This window comes from Choloepus didactylus, chromosome 2 (genome assembly GCF_015220235.1).
Source record: "Choloepus didactylus isolate mChoDid1 chromosome 2, mChoDid1.pri, whole genome shotgun sequence".
Taxonomy (NCBI): Eukaryota; Metazoa; Chordata; class Mammalia; order Pilosa; family Megalonychidae; genus Choloepus; species Choloepus didactylus.
The window spans coordinates 157,469,212-157,491,397 of NC_051308.1; the positions used below are offsets into that span (position 1 = coordinate 157,469,212).

The 22,186-nt window shown below is 35.3% G+C and overlaps 1 protein-coding gene across 1 annotated transcript in view; it reads left to right on the forward strand.

The window, feature by feature from the left end:
• COL24A1 (collagen type XXIV alpha 1 chain) overlaps positions 1 to 22,186 on the forward strand; it is a 466,350-nt gene that overhangs the window by 414,816 nt on the left and 29,348 nt on the right. The window contains 3 exon segments of the mRNA XM_037826738.1: positions 73 to 135; positions 3,211 to 3,264; positions 7,614 to 7,649. Coding sequence (XP_037682666.1) covers positions 73 to 135; positions 3,211 to 3,264; positions 7,614 to 7,649 — 153 coding nt within the window.

Below are 22,186 nucleotides of genomic sequence, written 5' to 3' on the forward strand. Positions count from 1 at the left end.
TTCATTTGTAAAATGTTCATATAAAATTCATATTTTCATGTTCAGATAAAATTTTTGACTTTTTGTTTCTAGGGTCCTGACGGAGATGCTGGCATGGTTGGAGTATCAGGTCCTAAAGGTCCTACTGGACAGCGAGTAAGTGTAAAAACATTCTACCTACCCAGAAATTTTGGTTGTTTATTGTAGGAATCAGGTTATGAACTCTAAAATTAATAAAAGTCAAATTAAAAACTTAAGCAAGTGACTTTTAAGATAGAAGCTCATTAGAGCACATGCAGAGATTCTCAAACTTTTTCAGTTCATATATTAGTTTGAGCAAAAAGTCCCCCAGGCCACCCACCCCGTATTTTCCCAGTTTTTGCTTTTAAGAAAAAAAGGGAAATACTCTGTACTGTTATCAGATTTATTAATTGGTTGGTTATATTGAGACGCAGAGGACTAGAAAGGTGATCAAGGACCCTATGGAGAGCCTGGCCTGAACAAAGCAAAATAATTCACATTATGAGCATTAATACAACCTGAGACCACCCCATGCACCACCTGTAGGAGGCCTGCCTTTGACCAGAGCTCTTCAGATCACACTTTGAAAAATACTTCCTTATGGCTGTGTTTTCCAGGTAGAAGATGGATATCCCAAGGGAAAGGTGCTTAAAGAGCTGCAAAGATGGGGTCTGAAGAACTCCAATTAACAATTTAGCTGTCTAGTGCCTGGAATTGCAAACTGTAGAGAATATAAATAAGCTATCAGCAGTTACTGGTCATTGATTTTGTTTGATTTTTCCCTTTTTGGTTTGTCTTCGTTTTTTACTAAACACAGCCTCCTAATTGGTAAGATGGTCTAAAAACTGAAAAGGAAAAAAATGAAAGCTATAAAGCTTCAAACAGTGGTTTGGCTATAATAGTACCACCTCTATGACTAACAGTAGCTGTGAGGGCAAGGGGTAGAGAAAGCAGAGAGGAGGAGGGGGACCAGTTCACATCCAGGAAAAAGGAATCATGAAGAAGACTTTACAGCTGAAAACCACTGTATGGTGCAAAATATTAAATGAAAAATCAAAATTTTTAAATCCTACACCTCTTCTCTAATTCCTACATTAAGTTATTTTTAATACATAGGACAGTGTTGTCATGGGAAATGTTTGTTTAAAGACCCTTCTCAACATTTCTTTGAATTTATTAGTTATTTTTATGATTTCTGAAAAACTGGAAAGTTGGTGCTTTAGGTAAAGTCTAGTTCTTGATTTACACAGGTGGATTAAAGATGGGTAGGCATCTCTATAGTAAATATTGCACTTCAGTTCTTGTTGAAGAACTAAGTCCCTTCACTTATGTTTTATTTAGTTCACAGTTAATTAATTCCTTTCTTGATATTGTCAAAAAGACGTTGGCTACCTGCCTAGCACCTGTCCTAAGCAGGGTCTTACCAAGTGTTCTGTCTCTCTGGGCCAGGATCTGAGCTTGTACTGCTCTGCATGTCCAGAAATTTTATTGGCTCACCAATAGTAAAGTTCTGATAACTAGCTCACAAATACTTATTTATGCATGTAGACATCTGTTGATTAAGTCATTTTAGGAGACAGGTGAAAATTCCTGATAAGTTAATATTTAGCTACAGACTATTATATACCAGACACTGATACTAAATTTGTGCACTTTATCTCATTTAATGCTCGTAAAAATCCCATGAGAGATCCCATTATCCCCATTTTGCAGGGGGGAAACTGAGTCTTGGAATCTAACCTGCTCAAGGACATATATGGCTAGTATGTGGAAAAGCCAGGATTTGAATCAACATCTTATTGACTTCATTGCAAAAGGCAAATAAGAATTAGAATATAAAATGGATATTATTAAGTGACTCAGTACCTAGTTCTGTACCTAGCATAAAATATGCTAGCAAAACAATTTGATGATTAAATAAATAAAACTAATAGTAACTAGGAAATCTGGATTAATTATTCTTCATTTTAAAGATATATTTGTGTAGCTAACTGCTACCAACCGTTAAAATTATAGCACCATGTCCTTTGGACACATCTAGATAAACATAAACAATTGTTTGCTCTTTGGTCCTACTTTATCTGAATCCATGTATACCACTCCATGTTTTAAAATGAATCATTATTTCAAAGATCACAGTTCGATTGATTAGATTGAAGCTTTCTTGTCATTGTTTTCAGTAATCAGCCAGACCAGAGGACACATTTGGTTAGGCTAAGAAAATCTTTGAGATTTGGATACCATATTTAGAAATTACCACTTAAAGTAGAGCTTTGCATTTAAATGTGATTTAATTAGATTTACTTTTAGAGTATCAGATAATTTCACTATTTAATGCCACTTTAATAGTAAAGCAATTTAATAGCTTTATAACGATCACAATTAATAGTATTTCCTATACTTTGGCAGGAGTTGGCAAAAGAGGAGTTGGAAAAAGAGAAGCCCGTTAAACATCTGCATTTATGTGTTACAGGTTAAGTTTGAACCAGAAAAACTGAAATTGGCAGCCAGTGAGAATGGGGGTAGAGGTTGAGAGAAAAGAAAACTAAAAAGGGTATTTTGTATTCATTGAGAAGTGAAAGGGTTCATACCTAGGTTATTCAAGAGTATCTTCATAATCAAATAACAGATTGCAACTTAATAAGCACTTTTCACAATTAGTCTTAACAATGGTCTTATGAGGTAGACATTCTTATTCCTATTTTACAGATGATGAAATTGAAGTTTAGTTAGTTACATAGGATGCCCTCTGGTTCTCTCCCAAGCTTTCTCTGTATTCCATGATGTATGTCACTTAAACATCTATTCCTTCAACATCTATAAAGAAATTTATTCACCAATTTGTTCATCATTCCACATAGTCCTTTATATATATAAATTAATTCCATGTATGTAATGACACACATAAAATGACATCATTAAAATTATTTCTGCATAAAAATTACAATGCTGATTTATCAATTTATTAGATACTGTATCTTTCCTGATACAGAAAACATACTATATTATTTCAAAACTGTAACTTACAGAATTGCATCACAGATTGTGAATCAAAATTACTATTATTTCTGCTAATTTAATTATAAGATTTTATAATAAGAACTGTAATCACAAAGATGTGAGCTGTTTTACCATTGAACAAGATATTCTTCGGATTTTTTCTGAATTGTACTGGAAATGAGACTGACCGTTTTTCTTTTATCACAACAGGGAAATACTGGCCCCCTTGGCAGAGAAGGTATACTAGGCCCAACAGGTGGAATTGTAAGTTTGTCAATATACATGTCTTTCTTTTTACTTTTTCATGTTCCTTATTTTTCCTTTAGTCCTGTTTTTAAAATAAAATTTTCAAATAAAAAGGATCAACCTGGGTATATGAGAAGCAAAGGGCAAAAAATAGATATTCTCTTTCTCTTTTACAGAGAACTTGGAGATCATGTGTGTAATGAAGAAAGTATAATAGTGAGGTAGGCACTTAAAACTGGAGTTGAGAAAGGAAAATAGAACTGGCAGTTTTTGAGCATCATAAACATAGAAGTAACCACTAAAACAATAAAAATGGATCTTACTGAAGGAGAGACCATCGCAAAAGAAAAGCAGACAGGCAAGATTTGAGTCTTAGGAAGTACCAATTGTAAAGGAAAGAAAGAAATAATTGGTAGGAATAGCATGAAAGCCAGAAAAGTACAAGGTTGGGTAGGTGAAGTTTTAAGAAAGGAGTGGTCGACAGTGATTTTTGAGAGACTGAGTTGCATTGGAAGATGGAGTACAGATTGCAGTGAAGAAGGGAGTAGATAGAAAATATTTAATTACTTCTCAAATTGTCACAGTAAACTGTTGAATTGAATATTAGTATTTTTATTTAATGGATAAGGAAACCGATGATGTATATAGAGATTCATCTAGTCATTCAAAGTGTTACAACTAATGAATTATATAGTTAATATTTCTTACTTCAAAACCAGTGCTCTTTCCACCTCATTCAAGCTATATCTGAAGAGGAAATAGAGACGGTTAGTATATACCAGTGCTTTAGAAATATGGCTATGAAATGAAGCAGAGAAATAAGACAGTGGTTGGGGAGGTGATGGTTTCCTGGGAGAGTTTCACAATACTGATAATAGGGAAACATACAAGAGAAGCACAGTAAAAAGGGTCAAATTGAGAATCAATATTTTGAATAATTTGAAAGTGTTATATATAGAGACAGTTTTAAAATACAAAAAATGGAATGCTTTGAGTATTAAGTACAACTCTACTCTTTGATAAATTGAGAAAAAAATTCAACACCAAAGTTACTGGATTTATAAGCAAAATAATTGTATAACTCAACATTTCTTTAGCCTTTTCGCATTTACCACTCAGTTATATAGTCTAAGTTGGAGATTTTAAGTGGGAGAATTCTCTTATTTCAGTGGGTGGTTCTTCAGCAAGCAAAGGAATACATACTGTTCTGATTACTGAGCAATTGTTCGCCTCTGTCAAAAATGTGAAATATTAATTAGCCAAAGAAAATGTGATAAATAAATGGCTGAATAAAAATATCTTATTGTTTTGTTTATGGCTAGTTCTTAAAGGTCCTTATAATATTCAGCATGCACATCACATTTTTTCCATTTTCTGTTTTTCCATTCTCAGAAGAAACTTTTATGAAAAGTTCATTATGAAGGAATAAGCATTTGAGAATGGCCGAAAACATTGCAAAGAAAAATAGTGGCAGGGAATGAGGGTGGGGGAGCTTGCATTTTCAAATAAGAAAACACTACCAAGTCATTGTAAATGAAGCTATAAGGTAAGGCAAAGAAATAAACAAATTCATCAGTGGAACTCCCCTAGAGCTTAGAAATGGACCTCAGAATATCTAGGAATTTAATTACAACAAGAATAGTATATCAGGATAATTTTGGCTACAAGCAATAGGAACCCTGAATCAGACTGGCTTTAACAATGAGGAAATTTACATCACGTTATAAGAAATCCAGAAGTAGGAAGACTTCAGATTTCATTAATTTAGTGACTCAATCTTGCTATCCAAGACCAGGTTCTTTCCATATCTTTACTCTTCCATCCCAAATGTTGACTTCATGATCAGGAGTATAGCAAATGACTACAACTTTTTAGGAGTCACATCCATAATTATGATCCACACACATACTTATTATCCAAAGGGAAAAAGTGATCTGTGTCTACCTTGGGAAAATAAATTTTTTTCTAAAAGTCTTCCATTGCCTTTCTTCTTGTGGCTAATTGACCAGCATCCAGCCACATACCCATTCCTAAACCAGTGACAGGGAAGAGGGATGGAATTACTTTGTCCTATTACAGCTATATGAAATTGGAACCCTACTTCACCCAGGATTTTTAAAAAATAAATCCCAGATGAACTAAGATGAAACTATAAAATCTTAGAAAAATAATCTAGAAAACTAATGCCTAGCTTAAGAGTTGGGGGGATCTTTTATAGAAGATGGGAAATCTAAAAATTATAAAAGAAAAGAAAACATATTTGAGTATTTGAAAAAAAAATTTAATTGTATGGAAAAAGATTCCATAAATAAAAATAAAAAGGTAGGTTGGGGAAAGTATTTGCAAAGCACGCAGCATGTAACAAGCTAATGTTCAAAGAGCTCTCAACAAATTGGTATGAAAAAGATTGAAAACCCATAGGAAAACCAGCACAGGGTCTAAATAGGTAATTTGTAGAAAAACAAATCCAAAAGGTCAAAAATTACTTGAAAAGGTACTTATCTTACTTTTAGAGAAAAGCAAATTAAAGTAATAAGGAGGTATTACATCTAACGTCTCAGAAGAGAAAATATACTGTCATTTATCACTGGTAGAAATGTGAATGACAGCCTTTTCAGGAAGATATTTGTTAAAATATAAGTGCATATACTTATATTTTAACCAAAGAGTTCCACTTTTATCCCATAAAAATAAAAGCACCAGTACACCAAGTGTCTATCACTACACCGTTTGTATTGGCAAAAAATACCCTGAAAACCATGTGAATGCTCATCTGTAGAGGAATAGTTGAGCAAACTATGGTATAGCTATTTCATGAAATATTGTGTAACTTTTAAAGAGAATTAGTTATATGTAGTTCAACTAACTTGCGGTTATTTCATGGTACATTTTGAAGTAGGAAAGCGTAACACATAGAAGTGTATATAATATGTTCCCAATCTTATAAAACATGGCAAATAACCCCCATGCATACATAAATATATTTATAAATATCTTGTTAGAAAAAGATATGAAAAAGCTATTAACTAGGTTGTTAATACTGGGTTGGAGGTGGGAGAGAATGTAAAAAAGAAATGCTGTAAAGATGTCTTAAAAATCAGTTTTTTAGAGTTGATACCCTAATTTAAAGTGAGCTGAGGACAAGATGGGAAACCCAAAAGAAGAAGTACATATGACAATATGTGAAAAATATGTGAGATAGTATTTTAGCTTGCAAGAGTGACAAAGAATGATAGTACATGGCATGTTTCAGGAGAGATATACACACCCATATACTGCAGGTGTGAATACAAATTCAGAGAAACTTTCTGAAGGACAGTTTTTATCAAAAATTTTAAAGAGTACAGGGATGTTAATACAGTTGTTTATAATGACAAAAATAGAAAAAAACAAAATCTAATGATAGGAAATTAAATAAAAATATTATCAGTCTATTAAATATCAGGTGAGTACTGTAGTTATTTGGAGGAATGTGGATTGATCAACATGGAAGAAATTCATATTATATTGTGAAGGGATAAATTCGGGTTACAGGAAAGATGAATGGTACCATCTAATTTTTTACTAATAAAGCACATATATAATTTACATAATGGTGGACACGAAAATAGTAACAGCAGCTTAAAAAGCCTTAGGTCCATCTAACAACAGACTGCACATTCTTTTCATATGCACTAGGAACATTCACCAAGATAGTCCATATTTTGAGTTGTAAAACAAATTTTAACGAACTTAAAAGAATTGAAGTCATACAAAGTATGTTGTCCGGCTATAATGGAGTAACTAGAAATCAGTAATAGAAAGATAATGGGAAAATCTTCAAACACTTGAAAACTTAACCATACACTTCTAAATAATCCAGTCATCAAAGAGAAAGTCTCAAGTAAATTAGAAAATATTTTAAACTGAATGAAAATATGTACAACATGTCAAAATTTGTGGGAAGCAGCTAAAAAAGTAGAAAGAGGAGATGAAAGGAAAAAAAACCACCTTAGAAACAGTTTTCAAAGCCCAAAGGAGAAAAATATTAGTCAAATTTAACCTGTCACTTTCCTTTCTAAATTGTTTTGCATATGACTGCTAGATCAACTGTTTTGACTTAATTAAATGAATAAATAGCTTGTTGTCCCAGTCTCACTTCAGTGTGCAGCTAGGGATAGCAAAGCAGACAGCATTAATGGACTAACAGGTGGTTTTTGTTTTTGTTTTGCTTTGATTTATTTAGGAATAAAAAGCTAGAATTTATATAAATTAATAAAAAAAAAAAACTTTCTTGCTAGGTAGAAAACACAAATCGTCATGTTTCTGTGTACAACCTCAGCTACATTTGATAAATAAGACCCTGAACTAACTTTTTTTTCTTTTAGGGACCCAGAGGTGAAAAGGGCATTAGAGGTGAAACTGTAAGTTTAAATTTGTGGTTATAGTATCCCTTATCACTAGAATCCAAGAAAACAAGGATCTTGTCTGATTTCTTCACTATTATGACTCTAACACTTGTGGCATAAAAATAAAATTATAATAGTTGTTGAGAAGTACAACAAAGATACACAGTATTTCACAGTGAAATCTGATTATCCTAAGGGTGTTTAAGAACTTGCCTGTCACATTCTTCCTGGATCATTATGTGAAATAGAACATTTGCCTTGTCAGAAAGCAGGAGAGCAGGTGTGGACTTTCTCCACCAGTGCCAGAACAAGAGTTCTGCCAAGTTGCTTTGGGTATGTAACCACTATGTCCAGTCAGCACAGAAGGGGGTGGCTAAGCAAAAGCAAATCATTATTTGTATTTTGTAGTCAATTGATATCATTACTAGTAAGAAGATGGGCAAAAGGTACATAGCATACATAGCACTTTCAGGACCTAGGTGGCTTATACTGGTACTATTTCCCACATTTTTGGGATACCAGTACTTCAGAGTTAAAGGTATTTTGTAAAGGGACCATTGTCCCAGCTGAATTTATTAAAGCAACAGCCATGAGCACAGGCCTGGCTTGGAATGGAGGGAGGGAGATTGAAACCAAGTACAGAAGGCCCATAGAACAAACTTAAAGATAGCAAGGTCTTGAATAAAAGGAAATGAAATTACATTGTGACAGCTGAGATTTTTGCTTGCACAATAGGGTATGCTTGGGCACCAGAAATAGTAAACTGCAGTTATATTAATTAACTGAAGAAAGGAAATTATGAAATTTCAGATAGCCTAAGAATTCCTAAAGCACATTAAAATAGATGTGTTCAATTTGCAGAAGTGTGGCCCTCACATTTTCTCAGCAGACACACAGTAGCAGGAAGCAAGGCCATATGCAGACAGTGAAGCCATAACCCACACAAGGAGAGGAGTGGGGAAGGAAAGGTCAGGAGCCTTGAAATTAGCCCATTCTCCAGATTTGCCTGGCTCCAAATGCCTCCCTGACCTATCCTTTCCAGGTACTGTGATTGAACCTAAGCTTCCGACAGGATTAGAAAGCCTTGGGTACCTATAACAATGTGACAGCTATATCACGTGGGGAAAAAAACACCAGATGCTCTGATGAATTACAAATTCAATGGATTATAACTGCAATCTTAGCTTGTATTGACAGAAATACAGCATCCACAATAAAGCAGTTGGTATACCAGTCTTCACTAGACAGGCCATCCTCAAAGGGGAACATGGACAAAACTAAGCACATTCAGTAGACCTGGCATCATGGGATGGAGAACATCTTCTTGACCAAAAGGGGGATGTGAAAGGAAATGAAATAAGCTTGAGTGGCAGAGAGATTCCAAAAGGAGCCGAGAGGTCACTCTGGTGGGCACTCTTATGCACACTTTAGACAACCCTTTTTAGGTTCTAAAGAATTGGGGTAGCTGGTGGTGGATACCTGAAACTATCAAACTACAACCCAGAACCCATGAATCTCGAAGACAGTTGTATAAAAATGTAGCTTATGAGGGGTGACAATGGGATTGGGAAAGCCATAAGGACCACACTCCACTTTGTCTAGTTTATGGATGGATGAGTAGAAAAATAGGGGAAGGAAACAAACAGACAAAGGTACCCAGTGTTCTTTTTTACTTTAATTGTTCTTTTTCATTTTAATTATTATTCTTGTTATTTTTGTGTGTGTGCTAATGAAGGTGTCAGGGATTGATTTAGGTGATGAATGAACAACTATGTAATGGTACTGTGAACAATCGAATGTACGATTTGTTTTGTATGACTGCGTGGTATGTGAATATATCTCAATAAAATGAAGATTAAAAAGAAAAAAAAAAAAAACTAAGCACATTCAGAGAAGGGCTCTCTCAGCTTGGTGATGGAGCTGGGAGCCATATCTTGGGAAGGTCAATTTAAATATCTGAGTTGTTTAGCCAGACTTTCCCACCTGATCATACCTCCTCCGAGCTCTCGCAGCTTTCTCCTCACTTTCTGGCTTTTGCACCTGCTTTTTCTCTCCCTTACTCCTCCTCCCTCTAATTCTTACTCATCTTGAGGTTTCAAGTTAAAGGTCACTTGCTCAGGATGGACTTGCTAATGTTTTGACCCCACCCCACTGTCAACCTTGGTCCTAGCACCGAGTACAACAGACCTAGTTCAATGCCTAATGCCAGTTCTTCAGTTCTTTACTTGAATGCTCCCTTCTCAGAGAGGCTTTTTTTGACTAGCCTATAAAAACAGCAATATCCCCACGCTCCCAAGACTCCCTATCTTTCCCTACCCCCTGTTTCCTTACCACCTAACATACTGCATATTTGTCTTTTGCTTATTATATCTTCTCTCACCAGAATATAGGTCCATGAGCACAGATGTTTTATCTGCTATTTCTTTTGAATGCTCTGTCCCCAATACCTAAGACAGTGCCTGTCTTATAGTTGACATTCAATAAATACTTAATGAATTATTGATAAGTGAGTTAGAGAGGTCTTGAGATGTTGGGACATGATAGCTGTTTTCAAATATTTGAAAGGTTGTCTTGTGGAAGAGAGGATAGGTATAACATGAGTAATTCTAGAGAATAAAATTCCAATGACTTACTTATTGAATTGTATTTTCATTTTCGGGGCTCATCTCCCTGAAAAACAGTGAGCTCCATGCTCTCATGAAGGTCATGGAGTATATTTGATACCACCTCGTCCCTACCAACGACCTTTGGTACCCCCCTAGTCCCCAGCCTTATCATAGCAACTGGCACCTAACTAACACACGGTACTTATTGACTAAAGGATGAAATTCTGGAGCACGTCTCAGCTCAGTGTAATAAAAATGAACTAACAATTAGAGCTGTACAACAGGATCATATAGTTGAGATAGTGTTTTAGCTTCCTCAGATGCTCAAAGCAGATACCATGAAATGTGTGATCTTTAATAATGGGAATTTATTAGCTTAAAAGCTTTCAGTTTTGAGGCTGAGAAAAATGTCCAAATCAAGGCATCATCAGGCAATGCTTTCTTCCTGAAAACTGGCTGCCAGCAATCCTTGGCAGCTCTGCCACATGGCAAGGCACATGGAGGCATCTCCTTCTCTTCCTTCTCTTTTGGGTTTCACTGATTTCAGATGTTGCTTCCATTGCTTTCTCTCTCTTTGTCTGAATTACATTCTCTTATAAAAGACTCCAGTAAGAGTATTAAGACCCACCCTGGGCCACACCTTAACTGAAGTAACCTAATCAAAAGGTCCTAGTTATGAAAGGTTTACACCCACAGGACTGGATTAGCTATAAGAACATGATTTTCTGGGGTACATACTGTTCCAAACTACCATAGACAATGAACTAGAAGCCTAATGACCATCTTAGTTACTGGACTGGTAATTCTGCATTGAGTAGGGGATTAGAATAGGTACCTTTAAAGTCCTTTCCACTTCTAAGAGTCATGCTTGTACATAAAAGAAAAATAAATAATCCCCCAAGAAAGAAATGACAAAAGGGTGGTATGTGAAAATATGGGAATCCTGCATTTTATGCATAATTATTCTATAAATCCACGACTTCTCTAATAAAAAAAAAGAAAGAAAGAAAAAGAACTGACAAAAGAAAAGACCATAAAGAAGGGTCCTTAAAAGTAGATGTTAATTCCTATCAGCTCTAAACCTATTCTGAATCTATTCATTTCTCTCACTGTCTTTACTGACACCCTTGTCCAGATAGCCATGATCTCCCCACTACATAGCAAATAGAAGGATATTGTTAAAAAATAAATCAAATTATAATACTCCCCTGTTTAAAACCTCCCTTAGAATTCCTCTTGCACTTAGAATAAATTCTGAATTCCTTACCTTGGTCTTCAAGACCTACATGAGCTGGTCCCTGCTTGCCTCTCCAATCTCATGATGTAACACTTTCTTCCACACACTAGGCTGACCTTTCTATTCTTTGGAACATGCCTCCCTTTTACCTAGAAAGCCCTTTCACCTGCTCTTCAAATGATTGCCTTTATCTCATTATTCAGGTCTCTGCTGATGTATCATCTCTTTAGGAAGGCCTTCCCTGATCACTCTGTCTCATGTTATTCCCATTCTCTCACAATATCCTATTTTGTTTGCTTCGTAGCACCTCCACTTTTTGAACTTACTTGTTTTCTGTTTCCACTAGAAAGTAAACTTCCTTAGAGTAGGGAATTTTGTGTGTTACACTGGTCATCAGTGTCCAGAACAGAACTTGGCATGTAATATGTAATGTCTGATAAATGTATTGATAAATGATTGAATACTGTTCCCTAAAATGAAAAGGTTAACAGCTATCTCCAATTCTAGACTACCAAAGTGACATTCCCAGAATTAACATGCTTACTAGTTTCTTGCTCTGTGAGTTGCCCTAGTTCTCTTTGCACATAAGGTGCAGACTCCCATTATCAAAGACAAAAAACAAAAACAAGCAAACAAAACAGGCACACTTAGTGCAGGCAATTAAATTAGATGCCTAAAAAAGGATTCACTGGCACATTAAAATTATGAGTTTATTCTGTTTTTATTATTGAGTAACTAGTACTAAATATCATGGTACCGTCTCTTTTCCTTTGATTCCATTAGATTTTAAGAGCTTTATTAAGGTAATCTTTTAATCCCAAATGATCATTCTGTAATTAACTTAATTCATAAAATGTGCTATTAAACCTTTTCTGCTTTGATTCTATGGAAAAGCTTGGTAACATTTCTTATGCTCTCATTAGGACTTTTTCAGTACATTCTTCACCGTTGTTCAATACAATGGTTTAAGTAGTGGCTAAAGACTCCTGATTAGTTATTATGTTTCAGAAATGTAATACCCTCAAGGAAATCAGCCTCAGAAAATGCCAGTAAATGGAACATTTTTGGATTGATATTTATTAGCCAAGACCTACTGAATTGAGACAAATAAGAGACTTCACTCTTTGTACAAAGATCAGAATCACAACAATCCACTAAATTATGCTTTATAAATCTTCATTTTTGGTTATACATGAAGCTTATAAGAATTTATATGCCAAGACTAAAGCATGATTCAATGACTTCAAAAAATACAGAGAAAATTACAGCTTATTACACATCACATGAAAAGTAGCCCCTTTAGCATGAATTTGGATTTCTTGGTATTCTGGTTTGCTAATGCTGCTGTTTTGCAAAACACCAGAAATGGATTCGCTTTTATAAAGGGGGTTTATTTGGTTACAAAGTTACAGTCTTAAGGCTATTAAGTGTCCAAGGTAAGGCATCAACAATAGGGTACCTTTGCTGAAGGATGGCCGATGCCCCTGTTAGCTGGTAAGGCATGTGGCTGGCGTCTAGCTTGCTCCCAGGTTGCATTTCAAAATGGCTTTCTCCAAAATATCAATGTCAGCTTCCAACAGCCGTCTTCAAAATGTGTCTCTCAGCTGTAGCTCCTCTCCAAAATATCACTCTCAGTTGCTCTCCAAAATGTCACTCTTAGCTGGTCTGAGATCCTTCTGTCTGTGAACTCTTTTGCACAACTCCAGTGATTTAATTAACACCCACCCTGAACGGGTGGGGAAACACTTCCATGGAAATTTTCCAATCAAATGTTTCACTCATAGTTGATTGAGTCACATCTTCATGGAAACAATCAAAAGGTTCCAACCTAATCAACACTAATATGTCTGCCCCCACAAGATTGCATTAAAGAATCATGGCATTTTGGGGGACATAATACAGCCAAACTGGCACACTTGGTTAGGCTGCATGCCATTTACATTTTGACATTGTAAACCCTAGCAATCATCCCAAGTATTTCCTTTTCACCACTGAGAGTTTCTGTTATTGCCATGTATGTGTTCCTTACCTTTCTATTCTGTTCTTGTTCCATATCTGCCTACCTGTGGGCTGTGTAAAAAATAAGTCCCTGAATGCAGTTCATATATTTTTTCTCAACAGAACCAGAGTTTTTTGACATCCTAAGAAAATCTCCTGGTAGATATAGAATTCTCTCCTCCTCCCCTACTTCAAAACTATAGCACTATTGACAAATTAATCTTGAAAGATTACAAAAATCTCCAGACAGCTAAGACCCCCCTCCAAACATTTTGAGAACGTGACTGAGTAATTTTTGAAGTAAGTAATGCAAAGAGGATTGCCAGAAATACTGAAATAAATTAGTAAAAATTAAATTTAACTCATGGCAGAAATAATATCTTAGTGTCAGTCATCTGAAAAGGAGTTCAGCAAAATGTCACAACTTGAAACATATAACTTAAAGTCATAAAAGTAGGAAAAAAGTGATGTCATCAACATGACAACATAAGACATCCCCTGAAAAAGCCTCCCCAGAGATTTAGTGAATAAAAGGACAAATCTCACTTGCTTAGAACTCTGGGGGACAGTAGAGACTAAAAGACTCCGTAAGACTGAATTGAAAAACAAAAAATTCTCAGGTAAGAGAAGTCCATCCCAGACACCAGTCAGTTTACATTCCCCTCCCCCTCACTCAGTCCTGCACAACTTGGGAGTCCACAGAGGCAGTATGGCCCAGGTCCCTCCCACTGCAGAATGAGACCACAGAGTGACTCACAGCAGGAGGTTAGAATTCCAGGCATATCCAGGCACTGTGACTCCAAAGAGACTCAGAGTGAAACACAAGTCGCTGAGGAGTGCTGGATACAAAAGCGCCTCCAGGAACAAAAATAAAAGAGAGACTGCAATAGAAAGGCTAGTAAGAACTGTTGTGCCCTCACTCAATTAAGTTTTAGTCAGCTGAACACCTAAAAGCAAAACAAACTTTTCTCAACTGATTTGTCTTTCTGGATTGACCCCATCAGGCTTCCCAGGGAAGGATGCCCTAAGGGGGAAGAAACTGGAGATAGAAAAGCCTCACAGAAAAGAAGTGTGTGGGGGGGCATTAAACTGAACTGCTATAAGATAGGATGGGGACCAGAACTGAGAAGTGTAAGGAAAATGGAGCGATGAATGAGAGAGAAAATTTAAACAAATCGTAAGAGCTGGGGAGAAAAGTCTGAAAAAAGAAAAAACAGAAAAGATCAAGATTCCTGGAGAAGGAGGAGAGGAAAGCAAGCTCTCTTCAGGGGGTGAAAAAATTCCACAAAAGGTGCAGTCTCAAAAATTGCACCTCATATCCAGGGGAAGAATCAGAAGAAGAAGAGCTGAGAAAATCTGAACAGTTAAACACAGATTATTCTACAGGTCAAGAATAAGTGAAACCAAGTGTCAAAGAAGAGCCTTAGCACAAAGCAAATCAACAATAAAACCCTAGACAAGAGGGAGAAATGAACATTCAGAATTAACATCAAGATAATCAGGTACCTAGACAGCAGCAAAAAAATTACAAGTCATATTAAGAAACAGAAGATATGGCTCAGTAAAGGGAACAAATTAAAACTTAAGAGGAGACTCAGAAGTTGGAACAACTAATCAAAGATGTTCAAACAAATATCCTAAATAAATTCAAGGAGATGAAGGAAAATATGCATGAAGAGCTAAAGGATGATCAGACAATGTGTGAGCATAAAGAAGAATTTGAAAGTATAAAGAGAAATATAACAAATTATGAGAATGAAAGGCACAATAGTAGAGATTAAAAATACTCTAGAGGCATACAACAACAAATTTGAACAGAAGAAAGGATCAACAAACTAGAACATAGGACAATTGAAATTGTACATTCAGAAGTGGTAATAGAGAAAAGAATAGAAAAAATAAGCAGTGTCTCAGGGATTGGAGTGACAGAGCAAAGCACACAACATGCATGTCATGGGTGTCCCAGAAGGAGAAGAGAAGGGAAAAGAGGCAGAAAGAATAATGGAAGAAATAATGGCCAAAATCATCCCAAATCTCATGAAAGACACAAACATACATGTCCAAGAAGCTCAATGTACTGCAAACAGAATAAATCCTAACAGAAGTAATGAGACACATACTATTAGAATGTCAAATACCGAAGATAAAGAGAGAATTCTGAAAGTAGCAATAGAAAACGATTCATCATATACTATATTTAAGCTACTAAAAGAAAAAACCACCAGTCAAAAATTCTTTATCAAGCAAAACTTTCCTTCAAAAATGAGGGGGAGTTTTAAATAGTCACAGATAAACAGAAACTGAGAGAGTTCATCAAGAGACCTGCCCTACAAGAATTACTAAAGGGAGTTCTGCAGTTTGAAAGGAAAAGAGAGGAAAGAGTAGGATGGAGCTGTGTGAAAAAGTGAAGATTATCAGTAGGGGTAACTAAAAGGGTAACTCAAAACCCAATAGTACTGTATCCTCAATATATAACTCTTTAATTCATGTAAGAACCAGAATACAATTAAACAAGGAAAGGGGGCACATTTCTTGATAAAGGATGTACAAAATCTAAAGTGTTAAAGTGAGACAAAAACAACATAAAGAGCAAAAATACAGGCATATGGGAACAGAGAAATTGTTATTGAAGCTAAGTCAGTATCTTTTTGAATTAGTGAGTTATACATGTAGGTTGTATACTGTAAACCCCAGGGTAACCATAAAGAAAGTAGTTTTAAAATACACAGAAAAAAATGAGAAAGGATCAGTCAGTTACATCACAAAAGTTCAACTATACAGAAAAGGATGTTGCAATAAAGGACATGAGAGGGAAAAAAAATATATGTATATATATGCATATATATATACACACACACACACGATATATAAAAACCAAAGGACAAAATTGCTGAAGTAAATGCTGCCTTTACAGTAATGACGCTGAATGTTAATGGATTAAACTCCCAATCAAAAGACACAAGTTAAATCGAAAAAGCATGATCCAACTATTTATTTTTCACAACAGACTCACTTTATACCCAAAGACACAAATAGGGTGAAAGTGAAAGGATGGAAAAATGTATTTCCATACAAATAGTAACCAAAGGAGTTTAGGGAGCTATACTAATATGGGACATAATAGACTTTAAGTCAAAAAGCTGTTATAATAGACAAAGAAGGAAACTGTATATTAATAAAAAGGGCAATCCACCAAGAAAAGATAACAATTGTAAATATTTATGCACCTAGTCATAGTGCCCCAAAAATACTTGAGGCAAACACTGCCAAAACTGAAGGGAGAAATAGGCTCCTCTACAAAAATAGTTGGAGATTTCAGTACACCATTCTCATCAATAGATAGATCATCTACAGAAGATCAGTAAGTAAACAGCAAACTTGACTAATGATCAATGAACTAGACCTAATAGAAATATACAGAACATTACACCCCAATACAGCAGAATATACATTCCTCTCAAGCACATTGGATCATTCTCCACGGTAGACCATACATTGGGTCACAAAACAAGCCTCACTAAATTTAGAAAGATTGAAGTCATACAGAGCATCTTCTCTGACCATCATGAATTGAAGCTGGAAATCTATAAAAGGTGGGGAACTATTAACAGTCTCAAATAATCAGTGGGTTGAAGAAGAAATTGCAAAGGAAATCAGAGTATATCTTGAGGTAAATGGAAACAAGAACATATAAAAATTTATGGGATGCAATGTAGGCAGTGATGAGGCAGAAATTTATAACATTAAAGACTTACATTGAAAAAGAAGAACTGAAATCAAAGACCTAAATGCACACCTGGAGGAACTAGAAAAGAAACCCCAAAGCAAGCAGAAGGAATGACATAACAAAGATTAGAGCAGAAATAAATGAATTTGAGAATTTAAAAAATAAAATTAACAAAACCAAAAGTTTGTTTTTTGAGAAGATCAATAAAATTGGAAAATCCTTAGCTAGACTGACAAAAAAAGAGGGAAGTACAAATAAATAAAATCAGAAATGAGAGGGGGGACATTACTACTCACCCCACAGAAATAGAAAGCATCAGAGAGGGAATTATGAACAACTGTAAGCCAACAATATGACACCTAGGTGAAATGGACAAATTTCTAGAAACATATGTACAGCCTACAGTGACTCAAGAAGAAATAGAAGCCCTCAACAGACCAACTACAAGTAAAGAGATTGAATCAGTCATCAAAACCTCCCAATGAAGGAAAGCCCAGAACCAGATGGCTCCACAGTTCCACTAATGATTCCAAGAAGAACTGATAACAATCCTGTTCAAACACTTCCAAAAACTGAAGAAGAGGGTACCTAACTCATTCAATGAGGCCAACATCACCCTAATACCAATGCCAGATAAAGATACTGCAGGAAAAGAAAATTACAGACCAATTTCTCTTATGACTATAGATGCAGAAATCCTCAATAAAATACTCGCAAACCAAATCTAACACCACATTAAAAGAATTATACAAGGGATCAGGTGTGTTTTATCCCAGTTGTGCAAGGGTGGTTCAACATAAGAAAATCAGTTAATGTGATATATCACATTAACAAAACAAAGAGTAACAAAGTGTGTTAAAATATTTTAAAGAGCTGTTGAAGAATGCAGGGATATTGGGGTTCCCCACATCGATGGTTGCTGATGTGCTCACAGACATAGGGGACTGGTGGTTTGATGAGCTGAGCCCTCTACCACAGGACTTGCCCTTGGCAAGACTGTTGCTGCAAAGGAGAGGCTAGGCCTCCCTATAATTGTGCCTAAGAGCCTCCTCCCGAATGCCTCTTTGTTGCTCATATATGGCCCTCTCTCTCCAGCGAAGCCAACTTGGCAGGTGAAATCACTTCCCTCCCCCCTATAAGGTATCTGATACCCAGGGGAGTGAATCTCCCTGGCAACGTGGAATAGTACTCCCGGGGAGGAATCTAGACCCAGCATCGTGGGATGGAGAACATCTTCTTGGCCAAAGGGGGATGTGAAGGGAAATGAAATAAGCTTCAGTGGCTGAGAGATTCCAAAAGGAGCCAAGAGGTCACTCTGGTGGGCACTCTTATGCACAATATAGATAACCCTTTCTAGGTTCTGATGAATTGGAATAGCTAGCAGTAAATACCTGAAACTATCAAACTACAACCCAGAACCCATGAATCTTGTAGACGACTGTGTAAAAATGTAGCTTATGAGGGGTGACAACATGATTGGGAAAGCCATATGGACCACACTCCCTTTTGTCCAATTTATGGATGGGCAAGTAGAAAAATGGGGGAAGAAAAAAAAAAAAACCCAGTGTTCTTTTTTACTTTAATTATGCTTTTTTAATTTTTATTCTTATTATTTTTGTGTGTGTGGTAATGAAAATGTCAAAAATTAATTTTGGTGATGAATGCACAACTATGTAATGATACTGTAAACAATCGAATGTACACTTTGTTTTGTATGACTGCATGGTATGTGAATATATCTCAATAAACATGAATTAAAAAGAAAAAGCACAAGCAACAAAAGAAAAATAGATAAATGGAACCTCCTCAAAATTAAAAACTTTTGTACATCAAAGGACTTTGTCATGAAAGTGAAAAGACAGCCTACTCAATGGGAGCAAATATTTGGAAATCATATATCCAATAAAGGCTTATTATCCAGAATATATAAAAAATCCTACTTCAACAATAAAAACAAACAGCTCAATTTAAAAATGGGCAAAAGATTTGAATAGATGTTTCTCCAAAGAGGTGATAGAAATGGCCAAAAAGCACATGAAAAGATGCTCAACATCACTAGCTATTATGGAAATGCAAATCAAATCCACAATGAGATATCATCTGACACCCATAATAAAAAATAATAATGGCTATTATTTTAAAAATTAAAAGTGTTGAAGAGAATGTGGAGAAGTAGGAACTCTCACTCATTGCTGGTGGAATATAAAACGATGCACTGCTATGGAAGACAATTTGGCAGTTCCTCAGGAAACTAAATATAGAATTACCATATAACCTGACAATCCTGCTGCTAGATATATACCCAGAAGAACTGAAAGCAGAGACTCAAACAGATACTTTCACACTGATGTTCATAGGAGTAGCATTCACAATTGCCAAAAGATGGAAGTAACCCAAGTGTCCATCAACTGATGAATAGATAAACAAAATGTCGTATATACATAGAATGGAATGTTATTCAGCTATTAAAAGAAATGAAGCCCTGATGCATATGACAACATGGATGAACCTTGAGGACATTGTGCTGAGTGAAATAAGCCAGACACCAAAGGAGAAATATTGTATGATCTCACTGATATGAACTAATTGTAATAAGCAAACTCATAGAGTAAGAATCTAGAGCATAGATTACCAGGATAGACTGGTAGAGAATGGAGAACTGATGCTTAATTTGTACAGAATTTCTATTTAGGTTGATTGTAAAGGTTTGGAAATGAATAATGGTGATGGTGGCACATTATTGTGGGTGTAATTAACAGTGCTGAATTATGTATGAATGTGGTTGAAAGGGAAAGTTTGGGGTCATGTATGTTACTAGAATGAAAGTTAGAAGATAAAACATGGGAGTGTATAACATTGAACCCTTTTGTGGACGATGGACTGGGGTTAATAGTACAAGTATTAGAATGTTCTTTCATAAATTATAGCAAAAGTACAACACTAATACAAAGTATTAATAATAGGGTGTTATATGGGAAAAATACACCTAATGTAAACTTTGAACTGTAGTTAATAGTGCTATTTTAATATTCTTTCATCTTTTGTAGCAAAGGTACCAGACTAAAGCATAGTGTCAATAATAGGAGGGTATATGGGACTGCTGTATTTTTTACACAATTTTTCTCTAAACCTACAATTTCTCTAATTTAAAAAAAGATACTATTTAAAAAAAAATGAAGTAAAAGAAACCAGACATAATGTACTATTTATTGTACAGTTCCATTTATATAAAATGTAAATATAAATAAATCTATAGAAACAAAAAAAGTAGGCAAAAAATTATATAAATCAATCCCAGTATAAGTTTTTAGATTATCTGCTTTATTTTTATGGTGTATTATTTAATAAAAATCAACAAAATGTTATAGAATACCATTGAAGTTTTCTCAAATACTGCCTCTCAGTTTATGTGTCTGCATAATTCTTGAGTAGCAGAATTATCTATGAACTTCTAATTTGAAAGGAGGAAGATGTTTTAAGCATTGGAAGGAAAAACTGTTAGGAGGAAATGCCCAAAATATTAAAAAATTAAGAATTTCAAGCATATATATATAATTTCTTTTTTAAATTCATAGTATAATTCATTTAAATGAAAAATTACCAAACTCTTAATTCAAGTACACATTCCCCTTACATCCATACAAACTTCCAATTTGAAATGCCCAGCCTGTATGCATGTGTACCCCTTCTGTCTCCAAATACAAAACATAAAGAAGAAAATTGATAAAAGGCTCAAAAATTACAATTCTAAAATGAACCTTAGAGATTATCTCATGAAATCCCTCATGGTGTAGTTTAGATGTCTAAAATCCAAATGTTCAGTTCCTTGAGGATCTACTGCAAATTAGTTACAGAGCTAAGACTAGAGTACAGCTTTCCCGATTCTCAGGTCATTATGTTTTTCTATAAATCATAGTGCCTCTCATAAAATAAAAGTTAGGACCAACTTGGGTGGAAAAGATTATATAATACCAATTACCTATAGCAAGAGTGGGCCAGCCACCTATATGACAGCTGATTAGTAGTCGTCACGCCTCATGCCTTATAACTCCATCCCAATTGCATTGCTGTTTAACAAATCTTAATTGTATAGCTGAATTCCCAATTAAACCCTCTTAACTAGTGGTTCTCAAACAAGAGTAATTTTGTACCCCCACCCCCACCCCAACATTTGTAAATGTCTGGAGATAGTTTGGGGTGTCACAACTGAGGGAAAGAGGGGTTTCTAGTGGCATGTAGTGGGTAGAAGCCAGGAATATTGTTAAACATCCTACAATGTAAGCTGCTCAATTTACAAATGAGAAAAGGGAAGCTCTTGACAACTGAAAGCCATGTTAAGCCAGCCTAAAGTAAAGATCATGAAGACTGCCTTTATATAAAGGCAAAATTTAACATACTTGCGTTCAAGGACATGTACTTAACAGTATTTTTAAAGTCTAATGATAAAATATGTTACTTTTGGATGGTCAAATGTAAATTCTGGTATTACATGAGAGAGAGTCTATTTTCAAAGGCAGTACTTTCACTGTGGCCAAATCGTCACCAGTAACAATAATTTGGTTTCCCTTTAGGAAACTAACACAGACAATTGTAGTTTTATTATAGAGTATGTTGAGGGAGTGAATCACTTCTAATTCGTGGTAGCCACAGGAATAAAAAAGAATTAATAAAGGGTTATATTGTTGGAATCATCTTGTTTCCCTTGGTTACTTGCTCTGCTCTATGTAGTTGTTACATTGGGGTTGCCCTGCCCTGTCTTTTTGGGTTTGAAGTATTTCATTTGATCATATTTGTGGTGATCTGACTTGTTCTAGGTAGCAAGCAGAAATGAACTCAATAAAATCCACAGTAGAAATAGTTTCTTCCTAACTATTCTATGATAAATTCCTCTTTCAAAATCCAAGATATAATATATTTTTTTTTGTACTAAAGCATCAGTGATATTTTGCATATGGCAGAAATATGGAAAGTGGGGTGAAATGTC